The sequence below is a fragment of the Myotis nattereri genome (assembly GCF_964212035.1).
Source record: "Myotis nattereri genome assembly, chromosome: 3".
In the NCBI taxonomy this organism is placed as follows: Eukaryota; Metazoa; Chordata; class Mammalia; order Chiroptera; family Vespertilionidae; genus Myotis; species Myotis nattereri.
The window spans coordinates 7,487,457-7,503,079 of record NC_138077.1 but is presented as its reverse complement, the minus strand read 5'-3'; the positions used below and the strand labels follow the sequence as shown (position 1 = coordinate 7,503,079).

Below are 15,623 nucleotides of genomic sequence, written 5' to 3'. Positions count from 1 at the left end.
ATATATTTTCATTGATTCCAGAGAGTGAGAGAGAGATAGAAACATCAATGATGAGAAGGAATCATTGCTTGGTTGCCTCCTGCACACCCCACACTGGGGATTGAGCCTGCAACCTGGGCATGTGCCCAGACTGGGAATCAAACCGTGACCTCCTAATTCATAAGTCAACGCTCAACCACTGAGCCACGTCGGGCTGGGCCCAATCAAAGTCATTTTAGAATTAAGAATTAACTTGTCAATTTATTCTAAACTTTGTAGGGAAAAGGGCCCATGTAACCAAAGCAACTGAAAAGGAAGCACAAAGGTGGAAGACTACCTGATTACAAGCCCTGGTGACGAAGCCAGTGTGGGAGTGGTGTCAGCCCAGACAAATAGTTCAGTGTCACAGAACAGAGTCCACAAAGACCCTCACATAGAGAGACATAATTGTCAACAAAGGTGTCAGTGGGAAAGGAAAGCCTTTTTAACAAGTGGAGTTGTAACAACTGGATATGTCAGGAAAAAAACGACTGTCAACCCCTACCTCACACCACACATAAAATTAACTTAAAATGGCCCAGCGGCATGGCTCAGTGGTTGAGCGTTGACCTATGAACCAGGAGGTCATAGTTGGATTCCAGGTCAGCGCACATATTTAGGTTGCGGGCTCAATCCCCAGTGTGGGGTGTGCAGGAGGCAGCCGATCAATGATCCTCTCTCATCATTGATGTTTCTGTCTCTCTCTCCCTCTCCCTTCCTCTCTGAAATCAATAATAATTTAAAAAATGAACTTAAAGTGAATCATAGATGAAAATATAGCAGCTATAAGTCTAAATCTCCTAAAAATTGATCTTCATGACCCCAGGGTAGAAAAGGGGGCTCTTGGAGAAGACACAGAAAATACAAAACAAAAGAGAAACTTGTTAAATTAGACTTCATCCAATTAAAAATGCCAGCAAATGTCCTCATTAAGAAAATGCACAAGGTACGTCACAAACTGAGAAACACATTTGCCAAACATATATCTGACCAATGAAATGTATCCAAAACATACAGAATTCCCTACAAACCAGTGATAAAAAGACAATCCAAGCTACTTTAAACAATGAGCAAAATACTTAGAACAGACACTTCCCAAAGTGGGATATTCGAGTAGCCAATAAGCACCTTAAAATCATGCTGAACAACCACTGTTATCCAAAGAAATGCACGCTGAGGCCATAATGAAGTATTTCTCTACGCCCACTTGAACGTCTCAACTGAAACCACTGAGCACGCCTGGAGCCGGCTGGCTGTGGGATGACTCGATCACCCACACACGCCCGCGGGAGTGTGGGACGGTGCGTCCCCCGGGGAGACAGTGTGGCAGTTTCCTATTAAGTTAGACACACTGGTCGTGGGAACCAGCAGCATCCCTCCCGGGTGTCACCCAGGGTAACGGACATGTCTGCAATCAGACTCGTGCAGTGCTTAGGTAGCTTAACCCCACACTGGAAATTACCCAACGTCCATCAGCAGGAGAGTCTGAGAAACCGCTGTGGATATTCACACGATGGCGGACTACTCAGCAACACAGACGTTAATAAGCGAATGCCCGGATCTTAGAAACCCGACGCTGAGTGGAGGAACCCGCTCACAGAGGGTGAAACTCACGCAATCAGGAGGAGGAGGAAGGAGCCTGTGGTGGTGGTGTGAGCAGGCTGTCTAGAAGAGTGGCACCAGGAACTTTTCTGGGGTGACGGGAATGCCTTTTGCCTTGGTGGGGGGCCCAGTTACACGCGTGTGTACATGTAAAAAATATTATATATTTTAAATATTTTTTTTATTGATTTCAGAGAGGAAGGGAGAGGGAGAGATAGAAACATCAATGGTGAGAGAAAATCACTGATTGGCTGCCCCCTACTGAAGACTGAGCCAGCAACTGGGGCATGTGCCCTGACCGGGAATCGAACCGTCACCTCCTGGATCATAGGTCAATGCTCAACCACTGAGCCACACTGGCCAGGCCAGGCATATGTACTTTTATTGGAGCCCATCAGACTGGCATTTCCTGTCGGTGTGTCTCACCTCAGTTACACGGGACGTGGTCGTGTGTGGGTTCTGCCCGGTCCCGGAAAGGCCTGGAGGCAGGGAGCCCTGGGAACGTTTGCTCCCTTGAGGTGCTTGCAGCGCTGGCCAGAGGTCACCGTCTTCACTACACTGGGTTCTACATTCATGACACATGGATCCGGTGTTCCTGTTGGCCGCCCACGCGGTGACAATGATGCTGTCTTTGTCTACTCGGCCACCCCAGCGGGGCATGAACCACAAGCCCACAAAGCTGCAGGAAGCAGACGTGGAGTGAGCCAGCCCCCCAGGCGTCGCAGGAGGGTGGTTCGTGCTCATTTTATACACTGCGCTCTTGTTGTTTAAAAAATAATGCAAATCAGAATGACTAAGGCTGTGATTATAAAGCTGTTTGCAATGAAACTGCACTAAAAATAGAAAACGTTATTAAGAAGCTGTATTATTTCTCACAAACAACATGTGTGTGCTCAAATTTCAAGCATTATCTTCACGTGCAAGTGAGAATGGAGCCAGCAGGACAAGTGTGGTTTTAGCTGTGGGAGGCATTCCGGTTCTATTAAGACCCAGCAGGTCCGGAGAGACAGAACCGCTAGCCATTCAAATATGCCCTCTAGGCCATTTAAAGAGATAGCCGCATTCTGCATAAACTATTGCATTCATCCTCTTAGGAACCATGGAGGCATGTATCCCAGTTCCTACTCTGTGGGGACATGGAAGTGAGTGGGGCTAGGGGCTTTCCTGGGGCCATTTCACCCCCTGACAAGTGAGGAGGGCAGAGGGACGGCCCTTTGTTCTTGTCCTCCCAGCCCGCCCCCAGCCCCCGGCCCTTAGGTTGGGTCCCTCAAAAGCTGACTGGAGACAGAAGCTGGGTGCCGGTAGTGTATTTGGAGGTGATCCCAGGAAACCCTTGGAGGACACAGGGATTGAGACAGAGAAGGAAGGAAAGCCCCTTAGGGGGAGTCAGCGAGAGGGTCACCCCTGAGGCAGCTGCCACTCATGGCTCTGGGGTCCCTTTGAGCAACTGCACAGATGACACTGGAGAACAAACTGTCCCACCCCCGGCAAGAGGGTGCATCAGCTCCCTCTGTCGCCAGGAGGACTGTCCTGGGTGGAAGCAGAGAGGAAGCCACAGGCAGGCGGGACTCATCCTAGCACCTTGAGGAGAAAGGCTCTTTATTGTCCTTCACGCAAAACCTCATGCCGCTGAGATATTAATATGGCTCTTAGTGCTCTGCAGTGCAGTTTGTGATCCAACCTTGGTGGCTCCTAAGATCCCAGGTTTGGGAGGGACTGAAATTCCCAGTTCACTGTCCCCCTCCTCACTCAGCCACCTGCTGGGCACCCCATGAGGACGTGAAAGCCCAGCCCTTCGCCCCAAGTCCTGTGGGAGGCAGAGCTTGGATCTCAAGACGGCCAGTTCTACCCACACTGGCTCTGGCTTTTGTCAAGTTCTTTCCCTGAAGAAGCCTCTACTCCATCTCTCATTGGTGCTAGTTGGGCTCCTAAGTTACACAGAATCTCCTATATTCTGCCTCCCCTGGCAGTCATGTGACTCTCTGAGCATGGACTTCCTTCCCCAAGCTCATCTCTGTTGCAAGCACCCCTCACTCAGGGCTTCCTTGTCCCTGGTCCTGTGTCTGGATGGCGTCAAGTTGCCAATGTCCTTCTTCCTTCTCCTGGAATTCTGTCCATGAGTCTCAGGGCTCAATCCTTAGTCCCTCCTGCTTTGGGGAGCTCATCTCGCCCATGGCTACAAACATGTCACTCCCCACGTCACATCCCTATCTGAGGGGGAGCTCTAGGCTCCTCTCAACACTGATGTCCAACAGCCAAACCACACCCAATGCATCCAAAACTGAGCTCCTCTCTCCTCCCTGCACCTGCGCACCCTCAGCTCCCGTCCTGTGGGGGAGAAGGTGCCATTCCACCCTTTCATGGCTCAGGCTGGACCCTGGAGGCTTCTTTGACCTCTTCTGTTCCTATCCCATTTCCACTCAGGAAATCACCTGACTCCTCCTTCAGAACATGCCAGAATCTGACCACTCCTCACCACCTCCACTTGCCCCCTCCTCCTAATGCAGTGGCCTCTGCATGGTCCTTCAGGGTCCCACGTGATCTGCCCCCAGCATCCCTCCACCTCATATCCAAATGTCTGAGCTCCAAAGAGCCAGAGTGGAGAATGCTCGGTGGCCAGCCAGGAGTCAGCAAGGACCGCAGAGGGACCATGCGTTAACAGTAGGACTGAACTGTGCCTGGAGCAAGGGTCCTCTGCAACCGTCCTAGCAAACCTTACAACCGGTCTCAAAGGCACCAGGCTGACTTGCGTGTAACTTAACTGCCTGGCCGACAGAGCCCACGCTCTTGAAGGAGGGAAACAAAGTCCAATCAACAATATAACAAAAAAAATGCAAACACGGATCTATGCAAAGGAATGAAGAAAAAACATCACTGACTACAGAAAGGAAAAAAAGATAACAGTGTATTAAGAGTTTCCCCGTGGAAATAGAAGTGAAATGAATGACAAATAGCACAAAGAATGCGGTGGGAGAAGCGAGAGCACAGTTGTGAGATGCTTACACTGTTGAGAAGGGGTGTAATAATATAATTTAAAGACCGTGATAAGCTGATGATACATGTTGTGAAACCAAGAGCAACCTCAAAGAAATTCAATAAAGAAGCAAAGATCATAAACCGAGAGTGGAGGAAAATGGAATTAAAAAATGCTCTCTGTGCAAAAGATGTAGGAAAAGATAGAAAAAATGTCAAGAAGGCTTGAATGAGACAAGTAGAAAATGAGTATCAAGGTAGTAGATTTAAATCCAACCATATCCACAATCACATATAATGTGAATGGTTTAGAAATGCCACTTGAAAACTGAAATTGCCAGTATTGATAAAAGCTGCCTGTAAGAAATCCACTTCCAATATAAGGGCACAGATATATTAAAAGTAATAAGATGGAAACGAATATAACTATGAGCATTGCGCATAAGAAAGCTGCAGTGGCTATATTAATAGGCGATAAAGAAGACTTTAAAACAGAAAATAGTCCCAAGGATAAAGGGACGATTTCATATGGATCAAGAAGTAGATACATCAAGAAGACACAACAATCCTAAATAAGTACGTACCTAGTAACAGAAATTGAAACGGTATGAAGCCAGAACTGAGAGAAGAAATAAATGTATCCACAATATAGTGGATATTTCAATCTCATCTTTCATCAATCAGTAGAACAAGTAGACAAAAAAAAAAATAAAGGTATAAGAACCTTGAACGACACTATCAACTAACTTGACCTAATTGACATTTCTAGATTATTCCACCCAAAACAGCAGAATATACATTCTTTTCAGGAGTACCTGGGACAGTCACCAAGGTATACCATTTAGCTCAATAAATTAAAAAAGACAGAAGCTACACAGGGTTTACTTTTGATCAGACTAGAATTAATAGAAATCAACAGCAGAAAGAGAGTTGGAAAATATCCAAGTATTTGAAAATTACATAATATACTCTTAAATAACACATGGACCAGAGAAGGAACCACAAGGTAAATTAGAAAAATATTTTGAGCTGAATAAAATTGAAAACACAACAAACCAAAATGTATGAGATACAGCTAAAGTATGTGTAGAGGGAAATACCTAGCTTTTAATCATTATAAAAAAGGAGAAAGATTTAAAGTCAATGATCTAAGCTTCCACCTTTATTAGATAGAAAAAGAAGAGCAAATTAGACCTGGAGCTAAAGAGGAGAAATCAATGAAACAGGAGACAAACAGAGGAAGCCAATGAAACTCAAAGCTGGGTCTTTAAAAAAAGAAATCAATAAAATCTAGTATAAATCTCTAGTTAGACTGATTAACTCAAAAAGGGAGATGCTTGCCAAACCGGTTTGGCTCAGTGGATAGAGCGTCGGCCTGCGGACTCAAGGGTCCCGGGTTCGATTCCGGTCAAGGGCATGTACCCTGGTTGCGGGCACATCCCCAGTGGGGGACGTGCAGGAGGCAGCTGATTGATCTCTCTCATCGATGTTTCTAACTCTCTATCCCTCTCCCTTCTTCTCTGTAAAAAATCAATAAAATATATTTTAACAAAAAAAAAAAAAAGGGAGATGCTATAAATTACTAATATCTTGGATGAAACTGAGGATTTCGCTATCATCCTATGGACATAAAAAGGATCACAAGGACATATTTCAAACTACATCATGCCAATAAATTCTTAGAGGAAATGAACACCACCTTTTCAAATGAATTCCCAAATAAGTACAAACCCTTAATCTACTAATCTAGTTAAGAAATCGAACTCATGCCCTAACCGCTTTGGCTCAGTGGATAGAGCGTCAGCCTGCGGACTCAAGGGTCCCAGGTTCGAGTCCGGTCAAGGGCATGTGCCTTGGTTGTGGGCACATCCCCAGTAGGGAGTGTGCAGGAGGCAGCTGATCAATGTTTCTCTCTCAACGATGTTTCTAACTCTCTATCCCTCTCCCTTCCTCTCTGTAAAAAAATCAATAAAATACATTTAAAAAAATAAAAATTATAAAAAAAGAAAAGAAATTGAACTCATAATTTAAAACCTTCCCACAAGGAAACTCCACACACAGATAGATTCACTGAGGATTCTACAAGCACTTAAGATAGAAATAAGGCCGACTCCATACAAACCCTCCCAGAAAAATCACACAGAGGCCCCGGAAGCCTTCCTAACTCATTTTATGAGGTTAGATGAACATATCATAACAAAGCTAGGACCAATATCCCTCCTAAACTTCACAAAATATTTGCAAATTGAATGCAGAAAATATACCATGGCCAAATAGAGTTTGTACTAGGAATGCAAGATTAGTTTAACTATTTAGAATCAATCAGTAAAATTCGCCATGAGCAGGATGGAGAAATAAAACATGAACCTCTCAATGGAGGCAGAAAAAGCATTTGACAAAATTCAACACCAATTTATAATGAAAACTCTGAACAAATTAGGAATAGAAAGAAAAACCCCTGATAAAGGATATCTAAAGAAAATTGCAGCTAACGTCATAATTGATGGTGAAAGACTCCACACATTCCCTCTATGATTGATAACAAAGCACGAATCTACACTCTCACATATTGTACTGGATCTCCTAGCTAGTACAATAAGGCAAGAAAAAGAAACAAAAGGCATCTAGATTTAAAAGCAAGAAGCAATTCTCTCTTGGAAAATCTACAAAAAGGTATTGGACTTAATAAGTGATAGTTTAGCGAGGTCAATAAATAATAGCCATTATATTTCCATAAAATAATAACAATTAGAAATGAAAAAATGCAACAAATCTATTGACAATAGCATGAAAATAGAAAATGCTTAGTAACAAATACATCAAAATGTATTTAAGAACATTTTCCTGACAACTATAGTAACACATTATAGAGAAACATTAAAAGAAACCTAAATGAGAGATATTCCATATGCATGAATCTGAAGGCTGAACATTATACCAGTAATTCTTCCCCAAATTTTCTATATACTTAATACAATTTCCATCAAAATCCCAGTAGACTTTTTTTTTTTTTGGTACCAATTGACAGACTGATTCTAAAATTTATTTGAAAATAAAAGGAACCTAGAATAAGCAACATGTTTTTGAAAAAGAAGAGAAATCCCTTGGACTCGCATTTCTTGAATTCAAGACTTACTAAAAATTTACAGGCCAAACCCTAACAGAATATATACTTAACCATATGATCCAGAAATCTCATTCAATCCCATAGACATGAAAATATAGCCCAGCCGGTGTGGCTCAGTGATTGAGCATCGACTTACGAACCAAGAGGTCATAGTTCGATTCCCGATGAGGGCACATGCCTGGGTTGCAGGCTCGATCCCCAGTGTGGGGTGTGCAGGAGACAACCAATCAATGATTATCTCTCATCACTGATGTTTCTGCCTTTCTCTCTCCCTTTCCCTTCCTCTCTGAAATCAATAAAAACATATTAAAAAAAAGAAATGAAAATATACATCCCTACATATATACTCACAGCAGCCCTATTCATAAAGCCCCAAACTGGAGACAGCTCAGAGATCCTTCAGCACGTGACCGGATAAACCAGCTGTGGTCCTTCCCACCATGGGGCACGACTCACCTATAAAAAGGACTGAACTACTGACACACTCAACACACGGGCACAGCTCAAAAACATTAGGCTGAGCCAAGAAGAGCACACATATTATGTAATTCCTTTTATCTGATACCCTTGAAAAGACACATCTCATCTTCGGTGTCAGAAAGCAGGCCGGTTGCTGACAGAGAGCAGGAGTAGAGCGAGGGGGTTCATGGGAGGGGGCGCCTGAGAGCTCTCCCAGGTGATGTAAATGTTCTGTGTCGTGGTTTTGGGGTAGTTACAGGGGTGTGTACATTTTCCAAAGCTCATCAAAATCTACACCCCAACAGGACCATTATCTTATGCATACGGCATACATAAGTGAGAGTGGTACGGTTCCGGGAGGAAATGGGGTTTTAGTGAAACAGCACCACTGGCTGAGGCATCCTGAGGCTGCAGGCTGCACACGGCCCACCTCTGTGGCTCACAGTCTAAATGGGCAGGGCAGGCACTGATCTCAGGAGGACAAGAGGGGACTGTCGCCCAGGGTCCGCGAAGTCCCTGGGGAGAGAATGGCGGGGTGTCCCTGAGGAATTGTCGTGGGCAGAGTAGAAGCCTGTCTCTGCAGTTATAAATGGCTTTAGATCCTGGAATAGTATGCCGCTTTAGATGCTAATGCATAACTAATACACATTCATCACAGGGTAGCCCGGAGCTTTCTTCTTTTTCTTTTAATATTTAAAATGACAGCGGGGCCTTACCAGAGAGTTGCTTGAGGGCCACAGGTCTCACTTTGTAGGGAGTGCTGCAAGAGAGAAGACAGGTCACTGTGAGGTGCTGTCAGGGACGGCCGGGCACACCTGGCCCCAGAGATAAGTGCTCAAGTGAATTAGAATTCACTGGATTATTTGTTGTTGTTGTTTTAAATTAGTTCTTGCCTGGCCCGGGTAGTTCAGTGGTTGAATGTTGACCTATGAACCAGGAGGTCACGGTTCGATTCCAGTCAGGGCAAATGCCCCAGTTTCGGGCTTGATCCCCAGCAGGGGGTGTGCAGGAGGCAGCTGATCAATGATTCTTTCTCATCACTGATATTTTTATCTCTCCCTCTCCCTTCCTCTTTGAAATCAATAAAAATACATTTAAAAAAACAAAAGAAAGAAAGTACCTGTCTTACCACTGTTGGAACGGCTGGCTCTAGGAATAGTGACAAGGCTGGCTCTACACAGGTGTGGTGGGTGGGGAGAGAGCCAGAGGCGCTGAAGACAGACGCCCCACGGACCAGACTTGGGATGGGCTTATGCAGAGACCCTCCCATCGCCACAGGATCCTGAACGGAGCCCAACTCTCCCTGAAGAGCCCATCTCAGCTGCGAATGCGCACAGGTAAACCTCTCATGGGTGAACTGGGGAACGGGGAACCCCAAACTGGGAACTGAAGCAAAAGTGGGCGTGGGACCGGACCTGGAGAGTGAATGTACCGAGCAGTCACAGGAACCTTCCAGGCCCTTGAGCCAGATGCCCGGGTTGAGTTTCTGGCCCCTCCAGGTTGGCTCCTTGGTCCTTAACCCTGACTCTGAATATCCCATGGCCAAATAGAGTCTGGGTGCTCTCAGACCCAGGCAAGCTGCTGCCGGGACCCATCAGCTCCTGGCTCGGTCACGGTCGAGCTGCCTCGCCATTCTCTTCCTCAACGACGAACTGCTGCAAACTACTCTTGGGTAAACTGCCTTGAACTTCCATTGCATTTGTCTTTTTTTGAAAACATTACTGCCTGGGTGCCCTCCTTGGGAGGAGGAGCCTGGCCGGGACCCAGGAGGCCTGTCTCCTGGGCTGAGGGATGCCCGTCTGCCACCTCACAGGCACACAGCCCTTCACCCACCAGAACGCTACACCTGTGACGACGGGGCTAAAACGGGAAACCGGAGGAGCCCCTGTGCGAGGGCACACGGGCTGCGTCACTGTGGCCCCTGCTCTCTCCCTGTGCCCGGCCACAGCCCCCTCTTCCTCTCATGCTATTTGAGTGTCTGTTTCTCTCCCGATGAGGAGCTACCTGGACGCAGCTGTGGCAGAAACAGTGGGGTGGTGTGGCCAAGAGGCCACAGCTTTCTCAGCTGGACACCCTGGCAGCCAGAATGGCCCCCGGTCCAGGGAGAAGCGCGGGACCGAGGTCCCTCTGAGCGTTGTCCGAACAAGGTTGGGACGCGTCTATTCTACTTGTTGGTCCTCAGGGGACAGGGCTGCCAGGTGGTCAATCTCCCTTCTGACCAGCCCCCAGAGAGAGCGGGAGCCCCGCAGCCGCGGTTAATGAGAGCCTCCCCCTTGGGTCATCTGTCGCAGGTTATTTAAAATGCGGTCTGGTCATCCTCTGACCTGGGGAAGGGAGGGGCCCTCAGTGGGTCCTGGCTGTGGGAGGAGCAAGAATTCAGCACAGAAGAGGGTATGCTTTTGTGATGGGGCCCTCCTGTGCATGGGGACCATGGAGCTGCCCCCTGACCCTCTTCCCCCATGTGACAGCCATAATATCTCCAGACATCGCCAGAGGCCCTCGCCCGCTGCCGCCCTGTGGAGAAGTGCTGCCACAGAGCCAAGTGCCAGACCAGAGATAACGCGTGACAGAGTCTGAACAGACAGACTGTTTCAACTGAATTCAGACAAAAACGTGGTTTCGCTCCATCAGAGACCAGCTTGCACTGACAAGGCACTGGTCTGAGTGAGAGATCACTTGTCTGGTGGACAAGCCTGGGTGACAGGTCACGTGCTGGCTTTCCTTCTGCAGCGAGCTCTGGTTAGGCCGGAGCCTGGCTGAGATCTACAAGAATCTCGTTGACGTCTTTAGGGAGCCAATTAGCACCGTTCCTTCCGGGGAGCCCGCAGCCCATAATCAGGGGGCAGAAGCTCCTGATGAGTGAGATTCGGGGAGGCTGGTGGGTGCGCTGGGCAGGGGAGGCCTGGGTGGGGTGGGGGAAGCCTGCAGGGAGGTCTCAGGTCACCTGCCATTAGGCAGCCGAGAGCCCTCCAGTTGCTGGGTACGTGAGGGTCTGCCTGGTGCAGGCTTTCTCCCGAAGGCTCAGACCAGCTGGCTCAGGCCAGATTCACACATGTCGCTTGGAGGGGGTGTTCAAGGAGGACCCGGAGACACAGACTGGGGTCCCAAGGGGCACCCCCACACCCAATCGCACTCCTGTTCCCCACAGGAATGCAGGTTAAATGGCCTCGCCCAGCCCCTAGGATGAAGTGGGGCCATCGGGGACTCTGTAGAGCACTGGGCAGAGGGGCCGAACAAAGATGGGGGGGCCCTGCTCAGCGTCCTCGTCCTTCCTTCCTCTTGCCACGCAGTGTACTCATATTCGAAAATGTGTTCACTGCCCCCCCCTCCCCTGCCCCTCCCCTCCCCGCCCTCCCCCGGCTGCCTCCCCCCCACCTAAGCAGAGAGGAGTCCCCGGGACTTCAACACCAGGATTCGTCCCGGTGGGAAAATGCCAACTGTTCCCCAGGGGCTCTGTCAGGGAATGTCCTGCTCCCCTTCTGCAGGTGGACGGGGGGTGGCTCCACTACTCGACACTCAGCCCCCTTGCCTCGGTTTGCCCATCTGTGAAATGGTAATAACACCAGTCCCTGCTCACAGGGCTCCTGGCCCCCTTACAACTGTTACCACCTGGGTAAGGAACCAGCTGAACGAAGCCTCCGTTACCGGCCCTCCCACCCCACCCCCCCATCTTGGCTTTACATTCAGATTTCTTCAGCATTAAATCACAAAAACAACCACAGAGATCCTCGGGTGGGTGTGGGCAAGTGTCGGAGACGCCGCGAGGACAGGGTCGGACTAAGCCGCCGGCCGCTTACCTCTCGGAATTTGCGGGCATGGTGGGGTCGATGGAGACCATGGCGTCGTCCGTGGTCAGCAGGGAGATGGTCGTGTTCCTGGAAGACACGCCAAGCCGGCGCCTTCACCTGACGGCCTCACGGGGGCGCGCCCCGGGATGGGCCTCGCGCGAGAGGGGCGCCCGGAGCCCCGAGAGCACGAGCGGACTTGTGCTTCGGACCCGCCGCCCGGTTGTAAATAACGCGGAATGGCCGAGTAACCCTACGTGCTCGGTAGACTTCACCGTCATTTAAAATGGGACTTGGAGAAAGCCTCACTGACTGAGTTGCAAGGTTAAATAAAACGGGTGAAATGGGAATAAACATTATATCGTTTGTCTTCCTACTTCATTCCTTTGGGAGTTCACCTAAATGGGCACAAATCTCTCGGACAAAACAGTTTTAAGTGAAAACGTGGAGTCTCCCTCCAACCTCTCCCCGGGTCCTCCCGTGAGCGGCTGCCTGGGCCACGGTAGGGGAGCTGCCTGCTCTTCAGTTGTGTATTTTTTAAAATCTGTCCAATGGGTGACACTCAAACCTCAGGGTTGGTCTAAAGCAGTGGTTCTCAACCTTGGCTGCATATTAGAATCACCTGGGAATCTTTTTTAAAATCCTGATTTCTGGGCCTCATCCTCTGGAAATTCTGTTTCTTTGTTACTAATGTTGTGGTCCCACCCCATAACAAAGAAACAGAATTTCCGGAGGCCGAGGCCCAGAAATCAGGATTTTAAAAAGATTCCCAGGTGACTCTAATGTGCAGCCAAGGTTGAGAACCACTGGTCTAAAGAATAACATACATTTATTTCTTAGCACAGCCCTTAACAAAAGATGCCCCAGCCGGTGGCTGTTTTTGCTGCTACAAACTGCCTGCCGTTTGCTGTAATTCAGCTCCGAATCCCTTCCTCACTCGCCTGTGAAAGACTCCGTGGTCCTCGCTGGACCCGGATCCTGACTTTAAAGGCAACTGTCCTGCCAAAGCTACTCCCAATCACTCTATAATTGAAAAGTTACGATAGCTTTCCCACTTGCTCTAGGACACTGCTGATTTGGGAAAACAGTTCTCAGGGAATGCTGACGATTCTGTAAGGTAGGCAACTGGTCTTTTCAACGCATTTCTGAAGTCGGTCTTTTCCCAAATACTGATCTGTGATGACCCGCCTGAGCTAGAGGAGGCACCTGCTGGACCGTTAGGGGATGGGAGAGGTGGGGGCGGGCAAAGCCAGACACAGCCACCCTCCTTCATCCTTCCTCCAAAAGCAGATGCGTCAATGAAGGAGAAAGGAAACTCTTGATGCTACTTTCTGCCTGATTCCGCCCAACACTTTCCTCCCTGCAGACACAGGGAGCCTGTGGCACCAGCGTGCTGGCTGTGGCCGAAACCGCCAGGGTTTCATTCACAGATGTGAAAGGGTTGCCCGGGTGGCCCTTCTGCCCCTCTCAGCCCTCCCCCAGGGCGACCCCGCCTCTTTTCCGGTCAAGGTGAACTGACAGACACGGAGGCGGGGGCAGAGACGCCCTCCTGGGCGGGCCGGCTGCACACTCACCGAGGCAGGCCGGTGGCGATGCAGAAGAGGTCCATGATGTCGCTGGAGTTGCAGTACTTGCTGAACACCACCTGCGGGACAGAGCGACAGGCCGTGAGGAGCGGAGGAGCGGCGGTGGGTCTCCACATCGGCTTCAGAGTCCGGGAGCTCCTCTCCGGCCCCAACCCGCAGGCTTATTTTAAAATGAAGAAACCGTAACCTTGGGCTCTGGAATGTTACACAAAATACACGTCATTCAGTGCATGGAGAGAGGTTGTGACTAATTTCATTCCTTTGCCACTGAAAAGAGTTGTAAAATCCAAAGCGACCGCCCACGTAAACGCCCCCGCAGGTGACAGGCGGCCACATGCCCACCCTCCGTGGAGCCTGACTCAGCGCAGACAACCTTGGCTTAGGGATGTCTCACTGCAGGGAGCCCCCAGTGACCTCATAAGGGCCATTATGTAAAAAAAAATAATATATAAATTTAAAGGTCGTTAGCTTTAAGAAAATTGCCTTTTAGGACCAAGGGCTGATATTGTATGACTAAATCAGGAAATCACAGTGAGAAGGGACGTGTTGTGAACCATGGTCCCCAGAGCACACCATCTGGGTGCCTGCCCACCCGGACGGGGGAGACCGAGTTGGCAGCAGCGCCTTTTGTCCAAGGGGTCCCAGGTCCCTCCCTGGGCGACTTCAAGTCCACCCAAGGAGCTGTTCTCCAGGCCTGACAGCGCATGGGCCAGTCCCCGCCGAAGCTCCACTTCCATCACAAATGTTTCCCTGACCCGGGCCCTGCTTGCTCACAGCACGAGCTGGGCTGGGAGGGAAGCAAGCCTGAGTGGGTGGTGGCTTGTCAGTGCCCAGGGCACCACTTTCAGCGAAGCTCAGTTTGCATCGTCCTTTATTAGACACCGTGAACTATCAAGAGCAGGTGTTTCCCCCACAAACTTAGCCCTTCTGTGACCAACACCAGGTCCTGTGTGCTGATGGCCTGGCAACGCTGCGACAAGGCCACTGTCAGTGACGGTGCCATTGGCTTGCGCTGCCCACCCTGCAGCCGCTATCCTGGCTCAGCCCTGGACCCTGGCACCGACCTGTTTCTAGATCCAATTGGGCCACAGAAGGTCCACCTCCTCCCCTGGGCACGTGAGGTTCTAGGGTTTGTCTGTTCTAGCTGAGTCCTTGCCAAGTGCCTATCCCCAGCCTCCACTCCAGGCCCGAGCGTCCCCACCCCGGGCCCTCCCCTCCGGCCCACCTCCTCCTCCGGTTCCCATATTCCCTCTCCCTGTTCCTGGCCATCAGGACCCACTGGCAGCTGCTCCTCTTGGTCTCTGGACCCGACCCCACTGCCCAGAAGTCTTGCCTTTGTCAGGCCCATGTTTTCATGGCAGCGCATCCCCAGCGGCCCTGGCCACTCATGCCTGGCACGGGGATATTTCTACTTCCCCCTCATGGACCTCTGTCATGTTCATTTCCATCGCTGGGCAGAAGTCCTGGGTGCTGGCGGGTTGGGTGGCACTGCCCAGCTCAGGAGCACCACCTGTTGTAGTTCTCCAAGGCAGATGTGACGCCTTTATAAAGATCCCTGCCCCTGGGCGCATGTGCGCAGACACCACACGTCTAGTCGGGATCCCGTCCCAGCCCCTCGGAGCTCACGGGGTGGGGACGATCTCGGGGTTCTCTCCAGTCTCGTCTGGCAAGACAGCTTCCGATCACGGCGTCTGAGAACTTGACTAGGGGAGTCATGTCAACGACAGCACCTCCGAAAGCGAGGGGGCCGCGAATGGGACCACAGCTCTTACGACAGGGGGTCTCCCTGACTTTGCCAAGAGCACCCGCCCCACAAACGGGACTCCCCATGAAGCAGTTGGGGTGAGGTGGGGTCCTGGCTGCCCCGTGGCCCTCGAGGCTCTCTCGCCTCTAATCTCTGTGACTTGAGCAAGCTACTCAGCTTCTCTGTGCTCCCATTTCATCTTCTGTAAAACGGGCAACCCAGGTCGCGGTCACCGCAGAGGGTGTTTTACTCAGACACTTGCTGAGGCTCCGCGATCAGCTGGAGCCAGTTTGTGGCTTCACTGCAGGACCGACCGCCTCAGAGCCCCA

General features: G+C 49.9%; 1 protein-coding gene across 2 annotated transcripts in view; it reads right to left on the bottom strand.

Moving 5' to 3' along the window:
- PDE9A (phosphodiesterase 9A) overlaps positions 1-15,623 on the bottom strand; it is an 87,396-nt gene that overhangs the window by 45,173 nt on the left and 26,600 nt on the right. For both annotated transcript variants that reach the window (XM_081085724.1, XM_081085725.1), the window contains 3 exons: positions 13,539-13,609; positions 11,977-12,054; positions 8,896-8,939 (listed from right to left, as the gene is read on the bottom strand). In XM_081085724.1, coding sequence (XP_080941850.1) covers positions 8,896-8,939; positions 11,977-12,054; positions 13,539-13,609 — 193 coding nt within the window. The remainder of the gene's footprint in view (positions 1-8,895; positions 8,940-11,976; positions 12,055-13,538; positions 13,610-15,623) is intronic.